The 21,992-nt window shown below is 55.1% G+C and overlaps 8 protein-coding genes and 1 non-coding gene across 9 annotated transcripts; 4 read left to right on the top strand and 5 right to left on the bottom strand.

Moving 5' to 3' along the window:
* Positions 1-186: 186 nt before the first annotated feature.
* On the top strand, positions 187-1,532 carry BO72DRAFT_447169 (glutathione S-transferase). Its single transcript, XM_040944468.1, has 3 exons — positions 187-502; positions 584-1,008; positions 1,108-1,532. The coding sequence occupies exons 1-3, from the start codon at positions 462-464 to the stop codon at positions 1,449-1,451; spliced, it is 810 nt and encodes a 269-aa protein (XP_040802518.1). The 5' UTR covers positions 187-461; the 3' UTR covers positions 1,452-1,532.
* A 2-nt stretch (positions 1,533-1,534) lies between these two features.
* BO72DRAFT_526890 (fatty acid desaturase) lies at positions 1,535-3,282 on the bottom strand. Its single transcript, XM_040950066.1, has 3 exons — positions 3,087-3,282; positions 2,115-3,031; positions 1,535-2,037 (listed from the first exon to the last, which is right to left on the bottom strand). Exons 1-3 carry the CDS (start codon positions 3,214-3,216, stop codon positions 1,723-1,725), a joined length of 1,362 nt encoding a protein of 453 aa, XP_040802519.1. The 5' UTR covers positions 3,217-3,282; the 3' UTR covers positions 1,535-1,722.
* A 640-nt stretch (positions 3,283-3,922) lies between these two features.
* On the top strand, positions 3,923-5,555 carry BO72DRAFT_447171 (2-hydroxyacid dehydrogenase). Its single transcript, XM_040944469.1, has one exon. It carries the CDS (start codon positions 3,998-4,000, stop codon positions 5,111-5,113), a length of 1,116 nt encoding a protein of 371 aa, XP_040802520.1. The 5' UTR covers positions 3,923-3,997; the 3' UTR covers positions 5,114-5,555.
* A 466-nt stretch (positions 5,556-6,021) lies between these two features.
* BO72DRAFT_457951 (uncharacterized protein) lies at positions 6,022-6,949 on the bottom strand (the record flags this gene model as incomplete). Its single annotated transcript, XM_040946358.1, has 3 exons — positions 6,022-6,348; positions 6,450-6,856; positions 6,895-6,949. 3 exons carry the CDS (start codon positions 6,947-6,949, stop codon positions 6,022-6,024), a joined length of 789 nt encoding a protein of 262 aa, XP_040802521.1.
* A 1,163-nt stretch (positions 6,950-8,112) lies between these two features.
* Positions 8,113-8,460, top strand: BO72DRAFT_495247 (uncharacterized protein; the record flags this gene model as incomplete). Its single annotated transcript, XM_040948529.1, has 1 exon — positions 8,113-8,460. One exon carries the CDS (start codon positions 8,113-8,115, stop codon positions 8,458-8,460), a length of 348 nt encoding a protein of 115 aa, XP_040802522.1.
* A 1,665-nt stretch (positions 8,461-10,125) lies between these two features.
* BO72DRAFT_t107 lies at positions 10,126-10,207 on the bottom strand. The gene has a single exon. It is a non-coding gene; the product is annotated as a tRNA-Ser (tRNA).
* A 1,343-nt stretch (positions 10,208-11,550) lies between these two features.
* BO72DRAFT_476767 (putative ABC multidrug transporter) lies at positions 11,551-16,743 on the bottom strand (the record flags this gene model as incomplete). The annotated part of the gene is made up of 4 exons (XM_040947401.1): positions 16,248-16,743; positions 13,525-16,172; positions 11,753-13,469; positions 11,551-11,677 (listed from the first exon to the last, which is right to left on the bottom strand). Exons 1-4 carry the CDS (start codon positions 16,349-16,351, stop codon positions 11,551-11,553), a joined length of 4,596 nt encoding a protein of 1,531 aa, XP_040802523.1. The 5' UTR covers positions 16,352-16,743.
* A 614-nt stretch (positions 16,744-17,357) lies between these two features.
* On the top strand, positions 17,358-19,446 carry BO72DRAFT_75814 (uncharacterized protein). The gene has a single exon (XM_040950685.1). It carries the CDS (start codon positions 17,614-17,616, stop codon positions 19,201-19,203), a length of 1,590 nt encoding a protein of 529 aa, XP_040802524.1. The 5' UTR covers positions 17,358-17,613; the 3' UTR covers positions 19,204-19,446.
* sur2 (sphingosine hydroxylase) lies at positions 19,397-21,263 on the bottom strand. Its single transcript, XM_040950686.1, has 3 exons — positions 20,328-21,263; positions 19,638-20,247; positions 19,397-19,564 (listed from the first exon to the last, which is right to left on the bottom strand). Exons 1-2 carry the CDS (start codon positions 21,016-21,018, stop codon positions 19,664-19,666), a joined length of 1,275 nt encoding a protein of 424 aa, XP_040802525.1. The 5' UTR covers positions 21,019-21,263; the 3' UTR covers positions 19,397-19,564; positions 19,638-19,663.
* Positions 21,264-21,992: the final 729 nt, after the last annotated feature.

Consider the following 21,992-nt stretch of genomic DNA (forward strand, 5'->3'; position numbering starts at 1 on the left):
GGGTGAGGGAACGACGTTGCGGGTCATGTGATGGGTGCGTGCACAGCTGTGCTGCTTAGTCACTATGCTGCATTGTGCTGTGCACTGGTGAGTAAGCAGTTTTATGAGGATGCACAGGCTGCAGGGATTATTTACTTACTAGATCCTTCGCAGCTCACCCACTCCTCATTTCAAGGAATAAAGGTGCAGCACACTAAGCAGCAGCTTGTGAAAGATCCCTCGCGAAAAAACATTCGCCGATCTCATCATCCCCGAAAATTGGGAAAAGGCTGTCCCAAAGACTGGAACAAAGAACACAACGGCAACCCCACCGCCATGACGCAGTATCACAGGTTCTACGCCTACATCCGAGGTCCCCTTCACCAGCGTCCGAGCCTTAAATGATAACACCCCTTTCCCCTTGCACATCCAATCGCTTCTACACCCACCACACCGTGACAGAGTCCAGAACACAACGCAAAATGACCGACCCCAATAAAGGCGCCAAAATCACCCTCTACTGGTATGCTCCCCTCATCTCCATCCCCCTCTCATCGCCCCGCACCGCACCGCATCGCACCGCAACTAATCCCCCGGAATCAAGGCTCGCGCAATCCCGCTCCCACCGCATCCTCTGGCTCCTCGAAGCGCTGCACCTCACCTACGAGCTGAAGATTTACCACCGCGGCGCCGACAAGCTCGCGCCCCGCGAGCTGAAGGAGATCCACCCGCTGGGCAAATCCCCGGTGCTCACCGTGCAGCCCGCGGCCGCCGCCGTCTCCGGGCAAGAAGGAGGCGATGGCAACTCCAAAATGCCCATCGTGCTGGCCGAATCCGGCCTGATCATCGAATACCTCCTCGACCACTACGGCGCCAACGCCGACGCCCCGCTGATCCCGGAGCGGTATGCCGCTGCTGCAACCGAAACAGTCGGCGGCGAGACTGACTCGTGGCTGCGGTATCGGTACTACATGCACTACGCGGAGGGCTCGCTGATGCCGTTTCTGGTCATGCAGTTGGTGATGGATAGTGCGTGCCCCCTTCCCCCTCCCCCTTGGATCGAAGATACTGGGGGGAGTTTTGTTGGGGGAGTTTTGTTCTGAATGCTAATTTGCGGCCGTGGAACAGCCGTCAAAAACCCGCCCATCCCGTTCTTCCTCAAACCCCTGCCGCGGGTGGTGGCCGGGCAGGTGGAGAAGGCGTTTCTGAATCGCAATATCGCCGCGCATCTGGATTTTCTGGAGGAGCAGCTGCGCACGAGTCCCGGGGGTGGGCCGTACCTGTGTGGGACGGCGCTGACGGCGGCGGATATCATGATGAGTTTCCCGGTGATTGCGATGGCGGGCCGGTTGGCGATGGAGGGGTATCCGGAGTTGAGTCGGTATGCGGAGTTGTTGCAGAAGGAGGCGGGGTATGTGGCGGCTTGTCGGAAGATTGAGGAGGTGGACGGGAAGTTTGAGGCGTCTCTTTAGGTCTTTGCCTCTCTAGGTCTAGGTGTTGAGCGTGATGGAGTGGTTGTATGTATGTATTTTAGGATCTTAATGTAATGTCTGTCGTTCCACTGCATTCCTTTTTTAGAGAATACTATGTATAGGATAGTATAGTACACCGAAACATATACCCCAGCCAGCGCCCTCCCTAGCTATATACAGCACAGCACAATCAACGCATGCCCCTACCCCTAACTTATACTCTAACATATAACCCCTGAGCCAAACAAGGCAAGCAAGCAAGCAAGAAACCCTACAGCTTAAACTTCCTCGCAATCTCCTCCTCGCTGAACCGCCGCGTCTTCCGGCGCAACATCTCCGCCTTCTCCTCCAGCGTCATCCCGACCTGCTCCCCCATGGGCACCAGACACTTGGCCAGATGCAGGTAATCCTTCCGGAGGAGGCGGATGGTGATCATGATGTAGTCAATGTTCCGGAAGACGAGGGCCTGCTCGGCGGCGTAGCGGCGGTGCTGGCGCAGGAAGGCGACGGGGTGGTCGCGCCAGTGGCGGCGGGGGTTGAGGTGGTGCGAGGTGTGGTAGCCGTCGTTGTAGCAGAAGCGGTTGCTCTGCCGTCCGTTAGTATGCGTATCGGTAGGAGGTTGCGCAGCCCTCCCTCCCTCTCTCTCTATGGAGGAACACGTACAGCCACATCAATCAAGGTAATACTACTCCGAAAGTCCGAATCCGGGTCGATCTCATCCACCAGGGCATGCTGGCCCCAATTGCCGACCATCAAGCCCACCCGCAACTGCAACACGGGCAGCAGCAGCACGAACAGCGTCGGGCGCCACCCGCCCCACCGCCACGCCGCGGCGATCATGGCGTACGTGCCCAGCTCCCACAGCCCGGCCTTGGCCGCGGTGGTCAGCTGCCCGCGCCGCAGGAAGTAGGCGGGCAGCTCCACCCACACCAGGAAGTAGAACCGGGCCACGTAGCAGGCGAAATCCCGGGGGGAGTCGCGCTGGTACCGCAAGGTGCTGGAGAGGTCGCGCGGCCCGTTGCCCTCGACGTGGTGGTGTTTGACGTGGTGGTAGAAGTAGGAGTTCCAGGTGTGGCCCATGAGCGGGTCGAGGAGGTAGGGGAACACGGTGTCGAAGAGCACCGCGAGCGGGTGCGCGCGGGTCAGGATCCCGCCCATGTGGATGTGCTGGTGCATCATCAGGGTGTAGGTGCCCACGTAGTAGGACTGCATGAGCCAGTGCACGAGGCCGTGCCACCAGTGGAATGTTCCGAAGAACAGGTACAAGGCGCTGGGGATGGAGGTCGTAAAGTACAGCAGCAGGTGGGTCAGCATCACCACGTCGGTTTCGACCCGCACCAGGGACCGCGCGGCGCGGATGTACGGCTGCAGGAGGCACTCGTTCAGAAGGGTGGGGAGTGAAATAGTGAGCTGCGGCAGGTCCCAGGTTACGAAGACGGTGGGCGTGAAGCTGCTGCTGGAGGGGCTGTTGAGGGCTGCGAGGTGTGTGATGGTTGCTTGGGTTTCTGAGTCAACCTCTTCTTCTTCATGCCCTGTTGCGCCGTTGGCGCTGTTGCCATTGTCATTGCCATTGACGTTTGCTGTACCCGGAATTAGCTGGGGATCATTTGCTGGGGGATTCCAATGGGGAGTTACGGGTTTTCTTCCCGGCGGCTGTGGCTGTGGCTGCGGCCGCGGCCGGGGCTTCCGCTTCCTTGAGCAGATGCTCCAGGACCAACCGGTCGGGGACCGTCAGGTTGGGGTCTATAAAGGTGGCTGGATCCATGCTGCTGTTCTGGAGCTGTGGGAAAAGCGGAAAAATGAGCCAGCCTGGAAGGACACAAGCTTTAGGTTGGATTAAGACCCCCGGGGGGGGGGGCTGATAAAAAGGGGGGAAGATTATCGAGTGGATCAGCCGATCCTTGGCATGTCAGATCGGTGGTGGAGCCGGCTGGATAGAGGGGACTATAACTCGGAATGCTATAGATGGGAAGTGCGGAGGATGTGCAATTCAGCAAGCAAGAGAGTATAAGTCGAAGCTAGCACCATTCGACTCATGGGCAATGTCATGGCAGGCATATCATGCTGATTCCTTCGGTCGGATCCAGCGTGGTGGGCATCAGCTCATCAGATGATCCCAGCAACCCTAATTTCATTGCGATTCCGGGGATTCTCATCCCGACTGCAGCTGCGGACCTGACGCAAAGATAAGCAGACCAGATTCGATCTGCAATGGAACGTAGCTCCATGCACGGTTAAGCTTAAACCGGTGTAACCCCGATTATGCCGAGCAAAGCCAGGGACCGGTGATTGAGATGACTGAGATGGACGACGTCATTACTTCCCCTCTTGTACTTCTGTACCACTAAGTGACTGACTGGTACCACCTCAGCCCACAAGGTACAGACAGTACTTCTGCCCTGTACCGTACCTTATAACAAGGTAAACTTCCCCCTTCCCCCTTCCCCTCAACCCCTCCCCGCATTTTACACCCACACCTCACCTCACACAACACCAACCCCCTCAACCTCAACTTCACCCTCACCCTCACCCTCACCACCCTCAAAATGAATCTCACCCTCTTCTCCACCAAATCCTACGACACCCACTACTTCACCACCACCCTCACCAGCCTGCAACCCACCCTCCCCGAACCCATCACCCTAACCGCGCACCCCTTCCCGCTCACCCTCTCCACGGTGCCCCTCGCGCGCAACAGCACCGCCATCTGCGTCTTCGTCAACGACAGCCTCCCGGCCGCGGTCCTCCAAGCCCTCTGGGACATCGGGGTGCGGGCGATCCTGCTCCGGTGCGCGGGGTTCAACAACATCGACCTCCCGGCCGCGGAAGCGCTGGGCTTCTTCGTGGCCAACGTGCCGTCGTACTCGCCCGAGGCGGTGGCCGAGTTCGCGGTCGCGCTGCTGCAGACGCTGAACCGCAAGACGCACCGGGCGTACAACCGGGTGCGCGAGGGGAACTTCAACCTGGAGGGGTTCCTGGGGATGACGCTGCACGGCAAGACGGTCGGGGTGGTGGGGCTGGGGCGGATCGGGATGGCGTTTGCGCGGATCATGCGCGGGTTCGGGTGCGAGGTGGTGGGGTTCGATCCGGTGCGGCAGCAGCAGCTGGAGGGAGCAGGTGGAAAGGATGGGAATGTGGAAGACAAAGACGAAGACGAATTCACCACCCAATTGGCAGGCCGGTACGTCGCCACCGTCGCGGACCTGCTCGCGCGGTCCGACATCGTCAGTCTGCACTGCCCGCTCACCGAGGCCACGAAGCACATCATCAACGCCGCGTCGCTGCGCGGGCTCAAGCGCGGCGCCATCCTGGTCAACACCTCGCGCGGCGGGCTGATCCACACGCGCGACGCGATCGGGGCGCTCAAGGCCGGCACGCTGGGCGGGCTGGCGCTGGATGTGTACGAGCAGGAGGGCGATCTGTTCTACAATGACCACTCCGCCGAGATCATTCATGACGACACGCTGATGCGGCTGATGACCTTCCCCAATGTGCTGGTCGCCGGCCACCAGGCCTTCTTCACGCAGGAGGCCCTGGGCGAGATCGCGCAGGTGACGCTGTCCAACCTGGCGGATTTTGTGGGCAGGCGGCCGTGTCGGAATTCGTTGGTGCGCGAGGGTCATTTGTTTGTGGAGGGGGATAAGCAGCCTGTGCGGTTGTAGGTGCCGGGGTATTGGGGGTGGTGATGGTTTCGGTGGTGGACGTTGTCTGCTTGGGATATGAGTTTGGTTTCACGGCAGTCTCTCGTGACGAATTAGTCCGATGTGAACATCATCTAGTGTTAAAGCTCGTCTTGTACACGTCCGATATACTGAAGGAAGGCGAAATGTTACTGATTACAGCCGTCGTGAATGCTTCAACAAGCGTTGCAGGATCGCCTTTCCTGATACCTGTTTCCACATTGCCTGGCGGAGTCAGCCATACAATCTTCTAGCAGAGGAAGAACCAGGCAGCTTGTAGCATCATAATCAATTTCATCGCGAAATTGCACGAGTTGGTCAGGGACCTTGGATACGGTGGATGCTCTACTCGTGCCAATTTGCAATAGCCCCTGATTCTGCTGTCAGTGCCCTTGTGCCTTATCAGTCTCCTCTTGAAGCAAGCCGCTGTAGATGTGAACTACCTTTGTAAGCTACCCTGCTTCAGTAAAGTTATATTGGCACGAGCCTTACTAGGATTGTTAAAGCTATCAAGGTCCCAGATTATCTTAAACCGGAAATATCGCTAATCGAGCTCGCTACTGAAGAGCACTGTATATGCTCTCTTATATTAGAGTAAGTCGATCTAAAGCAGTCCGTCGAAAGGTATGTAAAGCTTTCAAGTACAGAGGTGCCAGGAGAACCGGGTGGTCGCAATATGGCACGAGTATCTTGCCTTACATTCCCATTTATGTGATCGCCGACGCCCATCTCGCCTTTGAGACCACGAAGGTTGTTTGTGAGCTCGGAGGGTGTAAGTGATCGGCCTTCGAGCTACTGCCTCGACCAGTATGTGTACCCCTCCGTCGGGCCAGCCCTGCAGCCGGACTACTTACAGCGAACCACAGCTAGGCCCGCACAGAGCAGAGCTCCTAAAGCTCGTCGTGCATGCGCGCGAGGTCCTGGAGCCATTCCTCAAACGCCGTGATATTGTATCTCGGATCGACGATATGCATCTTCGCTCGCCGCGCAGCCCCCACGGCCCCCACCCAGAATGGGTCCACCTGATCCCGGACAAGGGGCCTCCAATCCTCCGGGATGGCCAGTTGTAGAGCTTGTTTGAGGGTGTCAATGGCTGCCTCCGATGCGTCTCCGCTGATGATGATCGCCCGAAGATACTGTGCGTCACCCGGCTCGAGGATCTGTTCTTGGATAAAGCCGTCAAGGATGCGACGGAGATCCTCCACCGCGTCCTGTTGCTAGCGACAACGTACCAAAGTTAGCCAAGGCTTTCCTCATATCTTTGATCCAAAAGGAGCCGTAGACTCCTCTACTAGCCTGGTAGCGGGGCCAAACTCACCTTTTGAGCACCCTCATCGTCCTCCTCCTTCCCGCCCGCCATCACCACCACCACAAACTCCCCATGCCGCCCTCGTTGGTACAGCTCACTATCATCCGTGTCAACGTCGGTTTCACCGACCAGCCCGGCATACAGATTCAACCTTTCATCCAGCCCATAATCCACAAACAGAATCACCGCCGTCTCATCCATCAGATCGCAGTCGGCCGCCTCGCTGATCCCCAGAGCCCGGCACGTATCTAGCCCGTACACAAACCGGGCGGTGTGCAGGAACTCACGGAACTCCCACTCGTATTTCACGGCCGTGGCGTTAGATGCAATGATCGTGCCGTGAGGTCGCGGTGCGGTCCTAAGCCGATATCCCGTGGGAGGCTGATCGCCGTGATGTTGACCGGGTAGTCCAGGAGCTGCGTGGCTTGATCTTTCACGTCTTGAAGGAGATTACCGATCATTGTCGCGTCGTCCGGGGTGTGTGCAGATTTGTGAAATCTGTAGGGCATGGTTCCTGTCGTCAGCAAAGCAGGAGGGGGTCGGGTGGTTCAGTCGGGGGTGGTGGTGTGCCCCGCGGGGTGGGGAGGGAACACCACCTGCTCTCCCTGCAACCTTCGTGCAATTGCTGCATGTAAGACTGGTATGCTGGAGGGGCGAAAAGCTTGACCAAAGGGACGGCTTCGTCGTTTCCATTGATATAGGCGGCTGTTCTGCAAGAAGGAGATGTGAGCAAGGGTATAGATGAACGGAAGATCGGGGGAGGGAAAATTGAAAATGGATGGATACATATATCTCTGGCCAAGGTGGACGCCCAGAGCTGCAGTTCGACCAACAGAGTCAGTGAGTATATTATCATTGGTAAACACAGGAACAGTTATGAGGGCAGACTCACAGTATCCTTCAAATCCCATGACACATCTTGGAAGATACAGAAGGTGAAACCATACGGTAGGTAGTATAATTGTCCGAAGCATGTTGATAGGTGGAATGCTCTGTTGTGATCATATAAGAGGGAGAGAGAGAGAGAGAGAGAGAGAGAGAGAGAGAGTGTGTGTGTGTGTGTGTGTGTGTGTGGGATTGAGTGTGAGGGAACAGCTACAGTGCGGTAGAGATCGAGAAGAAATACTTTTCCTGCGGCTCTTTGTTTGCACTCACTTGTAGTTGTGCAACATTCACCTCCTCCTCCTTTCCCTTTTCAGCCTCCCCCTATCCCCCTTATATCAATTTGGACTTAGCCCCCCCCCCAGTTTGCACACGCAGAGGACGACAATTTGAAACATGGGGAAGCACAAACACGGGTGTAGCGTCGAGCATCGGAATCGTGATACCAACCTTTGGAATCCCAACCAGGCCCATTGTCAATAATGGTCGACGGTGCTCACGAAACCTGGAGCAAACAATTGAGTGGGGGCGGGCAATTGGCTCGAGGGCAAGGACAGATGCATCCAGGGCTCAAGGGCTGCCTTAAGCTATTGCCAATTGTCCTACTCATCCCTACAAAGGGTAAATGGACAGAGGAATAGACAGTGGAGGGGATGACAATGATGGCTGTGAATGCTGATGGCATACTTGCCCCCAGCATAGGCATAAATCACAGAGCAAAATCCAGCTTCACTCGGGGTTTCCGCTTCTTCGATCCAAACGATCAAGGCGAGTCCAGCACTGTGTCACGATGTACGGAAGACGTCTTTTTCTATGCTTGTTTCTGTTACCCTTTTCCTTCTGCTCCCCGGTCGAGAATGCCGCCCGTGAGGATGTTCTTGCCAAAGCGACAAAGAATTACCAGGGAATCAATTGGGATCTTGCAGCCAACGACTGCGGAGGATCCAGGTTCAACACCCTGGTGGAAGCCACTCGGATGGCCATCCAGCTCACCGAACGCCCAAGCCAACCGGTGAGTACGCCGGGGTGGAACCGCTTCTTCCTCTCCGACAAGCATATCAAGAAAAGGGAAGGCTGGATTGTAGGTGCTCCTTCCAAACCCAGTGTCCATGCGCCTCCTGCTCAAGCAGCACCGTAAGCTGATGGAAATGAACAACATTAGGGGCAAGGCACTCATTATGCGAAAGTGCTGAGTAGGTCCCCCATCGCCTTGTTCCGGTGGCCAAAAGAACTCATCGCGCTTTCAGGAATCATGGATTCGGTTCATCAGTTCCCAAGTAAGGGGAAGGATAGGAATCCCGACAAAATAATTATGTATCGCTGTGACGGTCAGTCGGAGATATGCAGACAGCTCCCAAATGCCGCGTAAGTGCAGTGCAGTGTGTAGTGCAGTGCTTGCAACATGATACCCACTTCGAAACTCTTGCTGACGCTTTTTGTTTCTTTGTTTTGTCGCACCTATCTAGAGCAGTCACCGCCATACCCTCAAGAGGCAAGAGTGGTCAGTGAACCCTTCTGGCTTCTAGTCGACAGTGTTATCCGTGCCCTCTTATCCATCGATACTGAGAATTGACACGTCTAGGGAAATGGGAGATACACTTCTGCGATCAATTCTGGGCCGTTGGTCACCTCAAAGACAAACGCCGAATCCGCAGGACTTAGAGACTCTGAAAAGTTTCGAACATGTCATCGCCCACGAGCTTCTGCACTGTGGTGTTGTGACAGGTAGCAGTCAGAGGGCTATTGATAAGAAAGCCACCCTTCCAAGCTGGCCAACAGAAGTGGTACGTACCTTACCGGTGGTCATGGCTGTTCAAATTCGTTGCCAGCAGATGACACTGATCCAGACGAACAGGACGTATACGGAGCCAGTCGGTGTTCCGAGTACGCGTAGCTGTATGCAGATAAGAAGAAGGCCAATTTCATAGTCAAGGAAAATGGTAAGTCCTGAGTCGTCTGAGAGGAACATAGCTAATCGACGTGCTAGCGGATATCTATGCCTGGTTCTATACCAACAGTTGGTTCAACAAGCAATGGAACTGGCATGACGATGGGGAAAGGCGATGAAGCCAGTATTGGTGGTGGGGAGGTGAGGAGGTCACCTGCTAACAGCGAGCTCCCACGGTCAAGTGGGAGCAGGGCATCTTGTGGAATGGGCCGGCCTGTTGAAGAAATGGATCGAGCTGTGGGTTCCCTGTAGCCAGCTGGGCCGTAAGCCTGGCCCAGGGTCAACGGGGTATACTGCATAGCGCGATTCGCTTACATCGACCATCTTACTTGTATGAATCCTTATACGACTTTGTGTATGAGTTCTTGCTTCATAGACTGTCTCACTCACTGGATTCATGTTGTTTGTATAGATTCTTATATAATTCCTCATCAAGTTGAAAACTTGCTTAGACATTCTATTACTGGTGAAAATATACTACTTGTGGGAGAGCACTACCACTGCCATCACGGATATCAACTATACCCCCACACGGTCAATAGACACAATGAACAGAGATTCTAATCCTTACCCCTCTAGCCTTCCGTCTCTCCTGGAATTGACCCAATCCTCGTCCAAGAATAGATTGTGTAGTTAGCTGATGATGGTGCCTAACAAAGGGAAATATATGGCAGAATATCGGATCTAGTGCCAATTGTGAACGGATAACCAACGACTAATTTCACACACCAAAGTACTAGGATATTTACAAGGTCAATTAGCACTAGAAAACAAAAACGAAACGTGTACCGACAGATTCGACAAACAAAGAACGAGATAGAATGCATCCCCAGAGCCAAAAGAGAAAGCAAAAAACGACAGCAGTCGGATTTGAACCGACGCCTCCGAAGAGAATAGATTTCTAGTCTATCGCCTTAGACCGCTCGGCCATACTGTCTTATCTGGTGTGATAATACGTCAGTATAATTCATGTACAAAGATGTGAATGTAGTGCAGTGATCGTGACTCGCCTAACTATACTTCACGCCCGTCGAGTGACTCTAATATTGACACTGTGTAGCAACTACAGAATAAGCAACGACAATTGTCAACAATAACAGAAGCAGCCTCAGACCCACTGACAAAACCCCCATCCACTACCGGCAGCAAATCCAGCAATCATGCTCACAAGTGAGAAGTCTGAACCCACCCACCTCAGACCACAAGCCCTCCCCAACCGACCCCCATACACCACCTCAAAACCCCTACACCAACCATCAAAATACTCACCCCACGTTAGATCCCGTTCCCGCATCGTAATCTCCACCAACACCTCCAGCCCCCTCGCCGCCGCCAACAGCAGGCCCGGATGCCGCAGCCGCAGCAGCAGCAGCAGCAGCAGCACCTCCTCCTCCTTCAGCCCCGACTTGTCCAAAAACCCCCAAGTTACCAGCGAGGAGATCCATCACCGTGTCCAGGACCGCCGTGCCCCTCCGCAGGAACGGCGACAGCTGCCTCGATATTACTTGTCCAGGGGATCCGGGAACCCCTCCCGTTCAATTTCGTGCCGAAGCAAAAGGGTTTGAAGAGGGTTGACTGGGGGTGATGTGCAGCACCTCGAGCCCGCTTTCTAATGCCGCTGCCGCTTTGAAGAACGAGGCCTGTGGGCAGACGATCGCGCGGTGGACTTGGAAGGTGTGGCCCGGCAGGAGATCGTCAGACCGGGGGATTCGCTCGCCCTTGTCGAGGAGGAACTTCATCATCCTTGAGAGGCGTGGATGGCTCAGTTGGTCTGTTGGATTGGGATTTGAGGAACTGGACTATTTAGACGCGGATGCAGATGGAGATTGTTGAGGGGCGAGACCCTCAGACAAAGCCGCCGGCGGCTGATGCGGGGGCACGCTGCATGGGAATGGCGGTGCGGCATTAGTGGGAGGTCAACATGAACTCAGTCGCTGGGCAGCTGGAATAGCACGCCTTAGCTTGGGAGTCGGTGGGCTCGCACTGCACCAGGCATCCGTGATGATCATTAGGGCTTCCGTTGCCGCATGGTGGAAGAAGGCCACTGACAGACATATCAACTTCTATCAAGAGCATCCTGTACATCCATGACATCGCTCTCGTCACTCCCTTTGCTATACTCCAACCCTCTTGATGCATCAAACAGACACATTTATATACCCGACCCAAGAACAACAGAAAGAAAAAAAATAACAATCCATGTCATCTGTCATAATCATCATCATCGTCATGATCACCAGATATACTATATGCCCCTCCCACCAACCCCAACCCCTATGTTCATCTCCCCTCTCCCTCTCCCTCACCCTCCCCAATCATCCCAACCAACTCCTCATACTCGCCCGTATTCCTCAACATATTCCAAAACACCCCTTGCTTGGCTACGAGATTACGCGGCGAATCGTTCCTAAAGGATGCTGCATTAGCCAGGCTTCCACCATCGAAACCATACCAGACTAGAAATGAAAGGGCAAAAACATACTCAACAATCTCCCCACCAGCCATAACCAACACGCGATCGTAATCCATGATCGTCCGCAGCCGATGCGCGATCGCGATGATCGTGCAGTCCGAGAACATCTCGCGCAGCACCTGCTGCATGTGCATGTCCGTCTCGTGGTCGACGGAGGCCGTCGCCTCGTCGAGGAGCACGACCTTCGAGCGCCGGCAGAGGGCGCGCGAGAGGCTCAGCACCTGGCGCTGGCCCTGGCTGAAGTTCTCGCCGTTGGCGGCGACGGGGGTGTCGAGGGTGAGGGGGCGGCGGTTCGGTTTACTGGGGATATCCTCTTCGGTTGACGAGGCAGGGGGCGCATGCACGTGGTCAGGCACAGAGACGGGGACGTGAATCGAGGAGGTGCAAGCCGATAAAGCAGACTGGAGTTCGGATTCGCTGGACTCGCCGAAGGGGTCCAGGTTCGACTGGACGGTGCCGGAGAAGAGAACGGGTTCCTGCGGGATCAGGGTGACACTGGTGCGGAGGCGGTTCAGCAGGATCCGACTGATGTCGACCCCGTCGATGGTGATGGTGCCGCCGACGAGGTCGACGAACCGCAGCAGGGACAGTCCCAGGGTACTCTTGCCGCTTCCAGTGCGGCCGACGATGCCGATGCGTTCGCCCGGGTGGGCGACGAAGGAGACCCCGCGGAGCACGTCGGGCCCGTCGGGCTGGTAGCGCGCGGTGACGTTGGAGAACTCCACGCGGCCGGAGGTGGGCCAGCTGGCGGGGAGGGTGGTCAGCGCCTTGTGGTGCTCTTCCTTGGTGAGACTCTCCTCGGGCTCGATCTCGGCGTATTCCTTCATGCGCTGGAAGGAGTTGAGCTCGATTTCCAGCTCGTTCATGGTCCGGACCAAGGTGAGGATCGTCTGGCTGAGGCCGATGGCGTTGGTCAGTGAGAAGCCCACGAGGCCGGCCGAGCCAGACCAGAAGTAGGCGACGCAGCCGGCTGCGGCTGAGACAGAGGCCGCGCAGAAGTCGGACCGGACGGAAACCCAGCGGTTGCAGTTGTACTGCGCCTCGGCGGTGCGCGAGTGAACGGCTAGCTTTTCTGCGAGCATGGCCTGGAAGACTTGGTCCATACCAGTACGGGCACGGATCACGCTCAGACCAGAGATGGAGTCGGTAAAGTGTGAGAAAACAGGAGAGTAACTGATGGAGCGGAGCCGCTTGATGGACACCTGGGCACGCGTGTACATCTCGCCCATAATGAAGCCCGCGGAGCAGATGATCGCGGCGGGGAGTGCGAAAATCGGCATGATGGAGGCGACGCTTGCAATGCGAAGCAAGAACCGCAGTGCGTTCTCGATGGACATCCGCAGCCACTCGACTAGGATCGTGTCCATCGACCGGGTGTCGTTTCCGAATCGATTGATGGCTCGTCCAATGGGGTTCTGATCAAACCAAGAAATGGGTGCTGAAAGCACGGCGGTCACTAGCCTCTGATGCATGGTTTTGGCGGCCACCCAGCTGCCATACTGGTATATAAGATTGTTGCAGACCTGCAAGAAGAGGAAAGTGAAGATAGCGGCCGCATAGATCCCCAGGTAGAACAGAGTGTCGACATGCTCCTGTTCCTCGTACGCCCCTGTCCAGATCGAGAGCCAGTAGGTGATGGAAAAGTAGGCAAATTGGACCGAGATAGTTGCTAGAATGACAAGAGGGGCGTAGCCGACGCTGCCAAACAGACGCATATAGCTGAACACTAGATAAGCAGGTCAGCAAGGCTCGTTCGTGGTAAAATAATACCGTAAGCTTACTTAGTGTGCGCGGGACACGACCAGTAGAAGATGTTTCTTCAACAATTCTTCCTTGCGCAGTCTTCTGTTCTGCTACAGGAGGAACAGGGGGCACCGGAATATCTGCCGAGTTCAAGGGTTGCTCTACCACCGGCTCGTCCCCAACTGGTATCAAATCTGTTTCACTGCCAGGCGTGCTGCAGCCTGACGGCGACGCAAGGACCGGCGTGAGCGTCCTCGGAAGCGCTTGTACGGGGACCAGCTTGCCATGTTCAAGGCGAACAATGGACTCTGCATCTTGCAGAGCAGCGGGGTAGTGAGTGACCAGAACGACAGTCCTATCCTTAAGCAGTCCACTGCGGAAAGACTTCTCGTACACGAGACTAGCAGTGTGGGTATCAAGGGCGGAGAAGATATCATCCAGCAGTAATGTCGAGGATGATGAATACAAAGCCCGCGCAAAAGACACTCGTTGCTTCTGCCCTCCCGACAGAGATGTACCCTTCTCTCCTACGCGTGTCATGTCACCAGCGGGGAGCTGTCTCAGATCCTGCGTCAGGCCACTTGCCTCAATAACCGTGGCATACCTAGTCTCGTCGAATGGACTGTAGAAAACGATGTTCTGACGGATCGTATCGTTCTGGAGCCAAGGAGCTTGTGGAACATATGCAACGTCCTGGGGACAGTATGCAGTGCCTGACTCCAGGACGGTCTCGCCCAGACATGAGAGCAGCAGAGTCGTCTTCCCACTTCCCGTAGGGCCGGTTACGACATTGAGCGAATTCGGCTTGAACCTGATGGTCACATCCTGCAGCCTGAAAGCGGCGACAGGCGACGGTTTGAAAGTCGCATTGATCAATTCTAACGGACCCTCGGGGTGCCGTTTGATCTCGCCCGCTGTCTCAAGAAAGTTGTCAATGCGGCGGAGTGACTCCGAACCCTGCGCGGTGTATCTGCTGACGTTCGAAAGCCAGACAAACAAGACTCGCAGCGTTTCCATGATCGACAGGGAGGTAAAAGCGACAGGGGCACGGAGTGGTTGACCTGTGAATAGAATGTAGATTGAAAACATGACTAGTAAGCTCAGCAGCGGCAACAGCTCTCCAGCCATGGAGATTAACGCGGCATACACACTCCGCCACCACAGACGGCGTTGCTCCACGCGACGAACATTGTTGATCGAATCAATGGCAGCATGTTCCCAACCAAAGTACTTCAAAGTCCGGATCGAGTTCAGGTATTCAGAGATCTTGGACAACCGAGCATCGGTAGCCCGCATAACAGAGCGTTGGATGCGAGATACCTTCCGTGACGCCAGAGCAGGAAGGGGTGACAAGCACAGTAACGTCAAGACTCCAAACAACGATGGCCACCCAAGCATCTGGTACAGAAATACCAGAGCCAGTGTGATGGATATCGGGCCTGCAGTGGCCAGGTAGAATATATCACGGGAGTTGTAGATAGCGTCAACATCGTACGACATCAAACTCGTCAAATTCGCCTGGCTTGATTCCGGCGTTCCCTTTGGCCCTGCGCCGTGCTGAGACTTCTCTTTCTTCTTGGTATGATGGTGATGCTCGCCAACAGAGCCATCGTAGATATAAGAGCGCATCGCGGTCTGATACAGCTCCTGAACAAGCGAAACATTGACCCGAACAACAAGGCGAGTGGAGGTGAAGATGTACTGCTGATAACACAGCGAGCGAGTGATCGGACCAACAAACAAAAGCGCAATCCACAGCGCAGGGTGGAAAACCGCGCTGTCCGGATCCTCCAGATACGCCAGGAGTCGCAGCATCGAATACGGCGCCATGAAATCAATCACCGCCGTCATGGCCGACCAAGTCATCATGGTGTTGATTTCGGTCTTCAGCAAGCGGCACAGCGTGCGGAAGGTCTTGCCGCCCTTGCGGCGCTGCCTCTTGATCTTCTCTAGCCACCTCAAGGGTTCGTCGTAGGACGGCAAAGGCGGGAGATCATCCATGGTCAGATCACGCCGACAGCCCCGGAAGATCACATAGGTGATCCACTCATACGAGCAGTAGTAGGAGAACAGGGAGCACGTCTCCTCCGGCGACGCGTTCTCCTCCTTCACGGAGCGCTCGATCTCCGCGTCGCGGATCAACGGCCGTCGTGGACGGGGGGTTCCGAGCGCGATCACAACCCCAGCGGCCAAGCTAGCGACAATTCCAGCGCCAACGGAGCTCGGCCGGTAGGTCGCCTCGACAATGGTCATGGGTACCAGATCCTGTACCACGGCCAACGCCAGAGCCGCCACCACCACACCGTTCATGTGCCGGTAGAGGTGTGTTCGATAGCCCTTGTTCTTGCAGCAGATATAGCCCACGCCCAGAAAAACCACGTATGTCAACAGCAGAGACCGTTTCCAGCTCCCGCCGTGCCGCAGGTCGAGCCAGCTCAGACAGCAGGCGGCGAGAGCAGCAGCCAGGTGCGCGAATGCGGAGGGCAGGTGCACCAGGATCTCCGACGGGCCGTCTACTGCTGTGGACTTGAGGTTGTCGCGCGACTTGGGCCGACAGGCCCGACAAAGGAACCGCAGGAGTATCGGAAACAAAGCGATTGCCCATGATACCAGTAATATAACTAGATGCAGGTTCCCAGTAGCTATAAAAGCCGACGCCCGCCGGGTGCGATTTTGCCATATACTTCTGCAAGATGGGCCCACGCTCGTTAGTTAACAGTGTACCATACTGGAAATTAGCAATGGGGGATAAGTCACTCACCGCTGAGAAAGGCCATGGTCAGGAACATGTTCAGTGATCTCTCCCGGAAGCTGAGCGATCACAGGCCCGATCGCCTGTTGAAAGGGCGCAATGAAGTGCTCCATTGTGAAACGGGTGATGAGAGAGAGGGAGAAGGAGAGAAAGAGCACAGCAAGGGGAAAGGCTCAATCAACTCATGGGCAGAAGCAAAAATTCCGTCATAACCGAGCACGCAAAGCTATTGTGAGGCTTATCATCGGTCTCTTTCGTCGGCAACTGTTATTCGACGGCCGCCGCGCCCATTGCGTGTGCAGGAGGACAATTCGCCGGATAAAGGCCTAAGTAAGGGACTAGTAGCGCTAACTGGGGCTGGCGGGGAAAAGGTGGGCGTAGGAGGGGAGAGGGAGCTTGGAGAAGGGAAATTGGAGAGGGGAAAGAGGAGGAAAGTGGTGTCATCGCTAGCAGAGGAAAATAACGGACGTTACCGATAGCGGGGGTGGGAAAAGGGAAAATTGAGGTAAACCTGCCAATGGAGAGGATATCGGACCAAACCCTTGGCTCCGAACCATGGATAGACTGGATGCGATGAGTCTCGCTGCCTGGGGCTGCCTGGGGCTGCCATCTGATAAGGCCTCCTCTAATAAGAGGAACGGCTGATACCGGGTTCATGCCTAAGGCAGACAGTGTTCTCCCACTCTATCTACCTACACTTCAAGCAACATCAAGAGTACTTCCATAGTCAAGGATCACTCAAGGCCTTGGTAATTAATAATGATGCACGAGTGATGAGCTGTCAATCCTGCTTCGCCAACGAGGCACAAATCACACCGAAAATCTTCGTCAACCTCTTTCATCACAAAGAAAATAAACGATAATGATAACTGAAGATCTCCGGTTCTTGGGCTACGCATGAATGGCAGGATCTGAGGTTCAAGCCCCCCCAACAATCTTAGGGCTTGACTCAGTATAATCAACGCAATAGCGTTCAAAGAAGCCTAAACAATGAGCGTGATTTTGGGGGGCCTTGTCCCCCATCAGCACAATGGCATAGCCTATTGACCAGAATCTCAATACTTGAACTGATCATAAACCAGAGAATGACAATCCCCCGGATCCTACCCTGTGAAATTTGGAAACCAAACTTCCCAATGAGCCTATAAATTGCCCTTGGCCACCCGTGATCTTCCGTGTCACTCACACACGCCACGCAGACTTACTTGAGTGCTCAGTGCTTTTATGCTGTTATATATAATACATCCACTAAGCAGAGGAAAAAGCTTCGCCGCGTGGGTTATAGTAGTTGTTAGCACAAATCTCCAAGCCAAATCTGTGTGCCTGTAAGCCAAGCCAAGCCATCCAAGCCCAAACCCCGGCAACATCGTTCAAAATGCTGGACTACTACCCTCATTATGCCGCTGACCTCACCAAACAGCAGCTGAAGAAACTAATCGAAGTCCTGAGCATCGACAGCGATCAGGATGCCGCCGAGACCGAGTATCTCGGACAGATCCGCAGTCCCCAGGTCGTGCAGCAGATCAAGGAAGCCATCCGCGGGCTGCCGACGGAGCTCCGCCAGCGCTCCAAGTGGGTGCGCATGCTGCGCCACGATGCGGAGGCCGCCGTGCTGTGCGAGGTCCACGAGGAGCTCAACGCCTATGTCATCGGCAGCCTCTTCGCGCTGCTCCAGCGGGAGGTGACCCACAATCTGACCTTCTTGAAGTGGTACCGCGAGTTCTCGGACGAGGCGGTCAACAACCTTGTCGACGCCCTGCTGGCGGTTACCGGAATGTGGTGGATGCCGGAGGCCAAGGACGACGTGCCCCCCAAGGGCGCGGTCTGCTTCCAGGAGAACAAATGCGAGGCATGTATGTTGGCGAGAATCGTGAATGAGCCATGGTGTCTGCGCAACCTCCGCACAGCGCTGGTCAGTCGCGTGCGAACCAAACCTGAAATACGGATCCCGAAATTGCTCCCTTTTGTGGACGCGGCCATCGGGTCGTTCGCTCCTGAGGGAGAGGCGGCAGTCAAGGCCTACGGAGGCCTTCCGTGCGACTTGGGTTACACGAGCAGCTGCCTGGCCTTCAAGGTCAAGGCCGCGCGCGCGGACGCTCTATACGTTGCCGCTCGGCAGCTCCGTCAGGCGAACAAAGTGATGCAAAGGGAGCAAGTCCTGAACGACAAGCTGCGGCACCGCACGCGCTCTCGCGCAGCAGATCATCCGTACCAACCCGAGGAACTCATCTACACAGACGAGGACTTGCAGCAGGCAGATGATCGTTCCACGGCCCATGCCAGGATGGCTCCCAGCCCCCAACGACGGAAGAAGTCGGTCAAGCAGCCCAAACCCAAACAAGCCAGAACCACACGGCTGCCGCACCTCGACAGTATCGCGGAGGAGGCAGGTGTTGAGGATGTCGTCGTCAAGGAGGCTACCAAAGTACAGGTTGATTACGCGGGAACCGCCATCCTGGTAACCCCGAGCCATTCAAAATCCACTGCTGACAATATGGTAACAGTTCGTCCCTTGAACGTGAAGAAACCGAGCTTGGGAGAGGAAAATGCTACCCTGATCCATGACGAAGGTGCCTCGCCAGAGGCCCGCATGGTGAAAGCCCCTTACTCTAGCAGTTCAGATTTGGAGGAAGACAGGCTAGAGCACGAGATTCAAGCGTTGTTGCTGCCGCACCTTGCCAAAGGACCTCCCGTGGGTCCTAGATACCCTTCCTCGACCGGGAGTTTGACGCAACGCCGCCGAGCAGAGCCTTCCGAGGATCTGGAAGACCTCGATCTGAATAGCATATGTAACGAAATAGCTCTGCAAGAAAAAGCTCTTTGGACGCCGACCTTCGTTGATCATATAGCAGCCCAACCCTACCATCACGACGAACCATCCTCGTCAGAGTGTAGTAGTATCCATACCACCACGCGATCCGCGATTCCATTCTTCAACAAGTCCGGGACTAGCAGGCGGGGTTGAAAGATTGAGGTGACTGGGGGCGATTTCATTGATTGCAGAGGACAACGGCGTTTGAAGGTAGCAAGTTGATTTCCCATGTACATTGCATCTCAATTGTAATATAAGCTCCATATAATAAGCTAATAAATAATAATGAAAAGAAGAGGAAAGTAAAAGCAGAAACCGGTCATTATTTCAAAGTCTCACAGCCATGCGTGGTAGTCCAGTGGCAGTCCAATGTCGTACTGAGCAAGAAGTGATGAAACCATGGTACAATCATAGTCATGGGATCTGCGAGGCCGAAAAGAATATTAATACAGCATAAGACAAGGTCAAGGTAGCGAAGAGTAAACAGCGATATCCGCAATGGTTAGGAGACGGCCTGCAACTCCCAAGACACCCGGTGAGTGTTAAATATTAGCAAGAAAATAGTTACAAGCGAACTTTAGGCGTACACAAGAGGGCAAGGGCCGCCTTGGATTTAGAGGACGCTGCTGGCGACCCCGTGACTCACTCCCTTGAACCCATCGACGTGGGGTGAGAGGGTCACAGTTTTTCTTCGTCGGGGACGCGAGGTTGATTCATCGGATGCCCGGCCGAGCGTGGGAGTTGAGGTCCCGGAAGAGGTCGGGTCGCTGCTTTCGTTGGCGATGCCGGCAGCTTCGTTATCCACCTTCTTCTGGGCAGCTTCGCGGGACCGCTCATAGCGGAGCTTAACGTCACCTTCCCACCGAGTTTTAAAGAAACGATCCCAGATGGTAAAGAAGGGCTGCGAGAAGTTGGTTTTGATGCCCCAGCTTTGGTGGTGGATATCATGGTAGGCCGCGTTGTTGGAGGTAAAGTGCTGCAATGGGTCCCAAGGAAAAGCGTAGCCGCAGTGGTCATCCACAGTTTTGATGGTGGAAAAAGTGAAGAACCACATGCCCTGACGGTTGCTCATGCCAGCCGTGAGGAATGCAACCCCAGTGCCAGCCGTATCAAGCAGAAAACCTTCGACGGGGTGGTTGTACAGAGCTCCGAACGCATACGGAACATACAAGCGATGGTGGCGGGAATGGAAGGTCACTGATCGATATTTAGTTGGTCACACTCAGACTTTTTTGAATCACGAGCCTTGCGCAGCGGAAAATTGCTGATTCACTTACCATAGAGCCAGCGGTTCATGTGCATGGCGCGGTGCAGGAAATACTGCCAGGTGTCGACGACACAGACGGCCCACACGAATTGCAGGGCAGGGATGAGGTACCAGTAGAGGGCACTGGCCGCTGACAGCTCCCAGTTAGTGAAAGCCGGAACCACGGCTTCCACTCCGCTGTCCAAAATCATCGACTGAGTGCATCCCGGGTAGCGCCCACCGGCTACGGCTCCTCCCAGCATTGACCAGCCATTCTGCGACAGGTTCTTGCTAAGACCCAATGCGTCGATCCCGACCAGGGCCAGCAGCTGAGGGAGAGCCTTCTGCGCCAGGCGAAGTCGACGAGCCCAAACCGCAACATTGTATTCATCCTTGCCCAAGTACTCCGGGTCATCGAAATATGCGACAGTCAGACCGGCCATGGTTTGAATGACTTGCTGAAGAATGACATCCCTCACCACCTCCCAGCGCGTGACATGATTCCGCTTCAATACTTCCGCGGGTGTGTGAAGACGGTATTGCGGGAAGTAGTCGTTGACATCGATGTAGTGATAGACCATCGAAAGAGCCCAGTAGGCAATGATGGGAAGCATGAGGGCGAGGAGGTTGTCCGGAATGGGGTCGAGAAGTGGAGGACGCGGAGTCAGGGTATAGGTCGGAAGAGGCGGAAGGTCGAAGACGACCGAGGCATTGGTAGCCATGACGAAACGGCTTCGCAGTCGTAGACTGACGATGGGTTGTGTATGTGGTAGGATAGCAAAGGGAACAATCAATCAAGCACACTGCCGCATGGGTGGCTTGAAAGTGCCGATGTGGAGGACGAAGCTACTGGTGCTCAGTCCGCTTGCAGATCTGGTCGGCGCTTAGATCGAAGGGAGGCTGGGTTTGAGAGTATAAGGGAGTCCGACTAGCGATAGTGATAGACTAGAAGGAGAAGAGGAGACCGTGAAACCAGGGATAAATTAGGAAGATATAGTCCGCACTATCCGAAGGTAAGTGGGACGGGGAGAAGTGGCGGGGGATATTGGTGGTGGTGGTGGTGGTGGTGGTGAGATCCTCTGTGCTTCGGAATCCTGGCCCAGGGGAGCGGCCCACCAGAAATGAAAATCAGGGGACGAACGAGGCTGACAATCACTCCCGCCCGGAGAACTGTTGGGGCTGGAAGGTATAGAACAAGAAGACAAAAGTTCAATCACTCGAGACAGAAGAAGGAAGTATTGAGGTTATTTAGGGGAGGATGAAAAGGAAGGACGAGGAGATAGAGTAAAATATAGTAGCAGGGAATGATAGATTGAAGAATAGATCTTTTTTTTGGGAGGGTAAGATAAAGACTGACTGATTGAAGATTGATTGGGAGGGGAAACGAAGAAGAGGAGGAGGCGAGAGGGTGAAATGGAGAACACAGAGAGAGAGAGAGCGAGTGAGAGAGCAGAAAGAGCAGCCGCAGTGGCACCACTGGTCTGTCAGGTATGGTAATTCGATCGAGTGGTTGGTGGCTGCAAACAGCAGACGGAAACTTTGAAGGCAAACGGGAGGCGGTCAGGTACCCGAAGACGAAAATGTGACGAGGTAATTTACCGGATGGACATGGATGGAGGTGAGGCCGGTGTTCATGTTGATACCTTAGGCAGAAAGAGGGGATGCTTATGCGCATACGGAGAGCAACTACGGAGTA

Source organism: Aspergillus fijiensis (genome assembly GCF_003184825.1).
Source record: "Aspergillus fijiensis CBS 313.89 unplaced genomic scaffold BO72scaffold_17, whole genome shotgun sequence".
Taxonomy (NCBI): Eukaryota; Fungi; Ascomycota; class Eurotiomycetes; order Eurotiales; family Aspergillaceae; genus Aspergillus; species Aspergillus fijiensis.

Coding starts and splice junctions, on each gene's coding strand:
- BO72DRAFT_447169 (XM_040944468.1), top strand. CDS start 462: ATGACCGACCCCAATAAAGGCGCCAAAATCACCCTCTACTG. Junction 503..583: donor GCCAAAATCACCCTCTACTG/GTATGCTCCCCT, acceptor CCCGGAATCAAG/GCTCGCGCAATCCCGCTCCC. Junction 1,009..1,107: donor CATGCAGTTGGTGATGGATA/GTGCGTGCCCCC, acceptor GCCGTGGAACAG/CCGTCAAAAACCCGCCCATC.
- BO72DRAFT_526890 (XM_040950066.1), bottom strand. CDS start 3,216: ATGGATCCAGCCACCTTTATAGACCCCAACCTGACGGTCCCCGACCGG. Junction 3,032..3,086: donor AGCCGCCGGGAAGAAAACCC/GTAACTCCCCAT, acceptor TTCCGGGTACAG/CAAACGTCAATGGCAATGAC. Junction 2,038..2,114: donor TTACCTTGATTGATGTGGCT/GTACGTGTTCCT, acceptor AACGGACGGCAG/AGCAACCGCTTCTGCTACAA.
- BO72DRAFT_447171 (XM_040944469.1), top strand. CDS start 3,998: ATGAATCTCACCCTCTTCTCCACCAAATCCTACGACACCCACTACTTC.
- BO72DRAFT_75814 (XM_040950685.1), top strand. CDS start 17,614: ATGCTGGACTACTACCCTCATTATGCCGCTGACCTCACCAAACAGCAG.
- sur2 (XM_040950686.1), bottom strand. CDS start 21,018: ATGGCTACCAATGCCTCGGTCGTCTTCGACCTTCCGCCTCTTCCGACC. Junction 20,248..20,327: donor CATGAACCGCTGGCTCTATG/GTAAGTGAATCA, acceptor AATATCGATCAG/TGACCTTCCATTCCCGCCAC.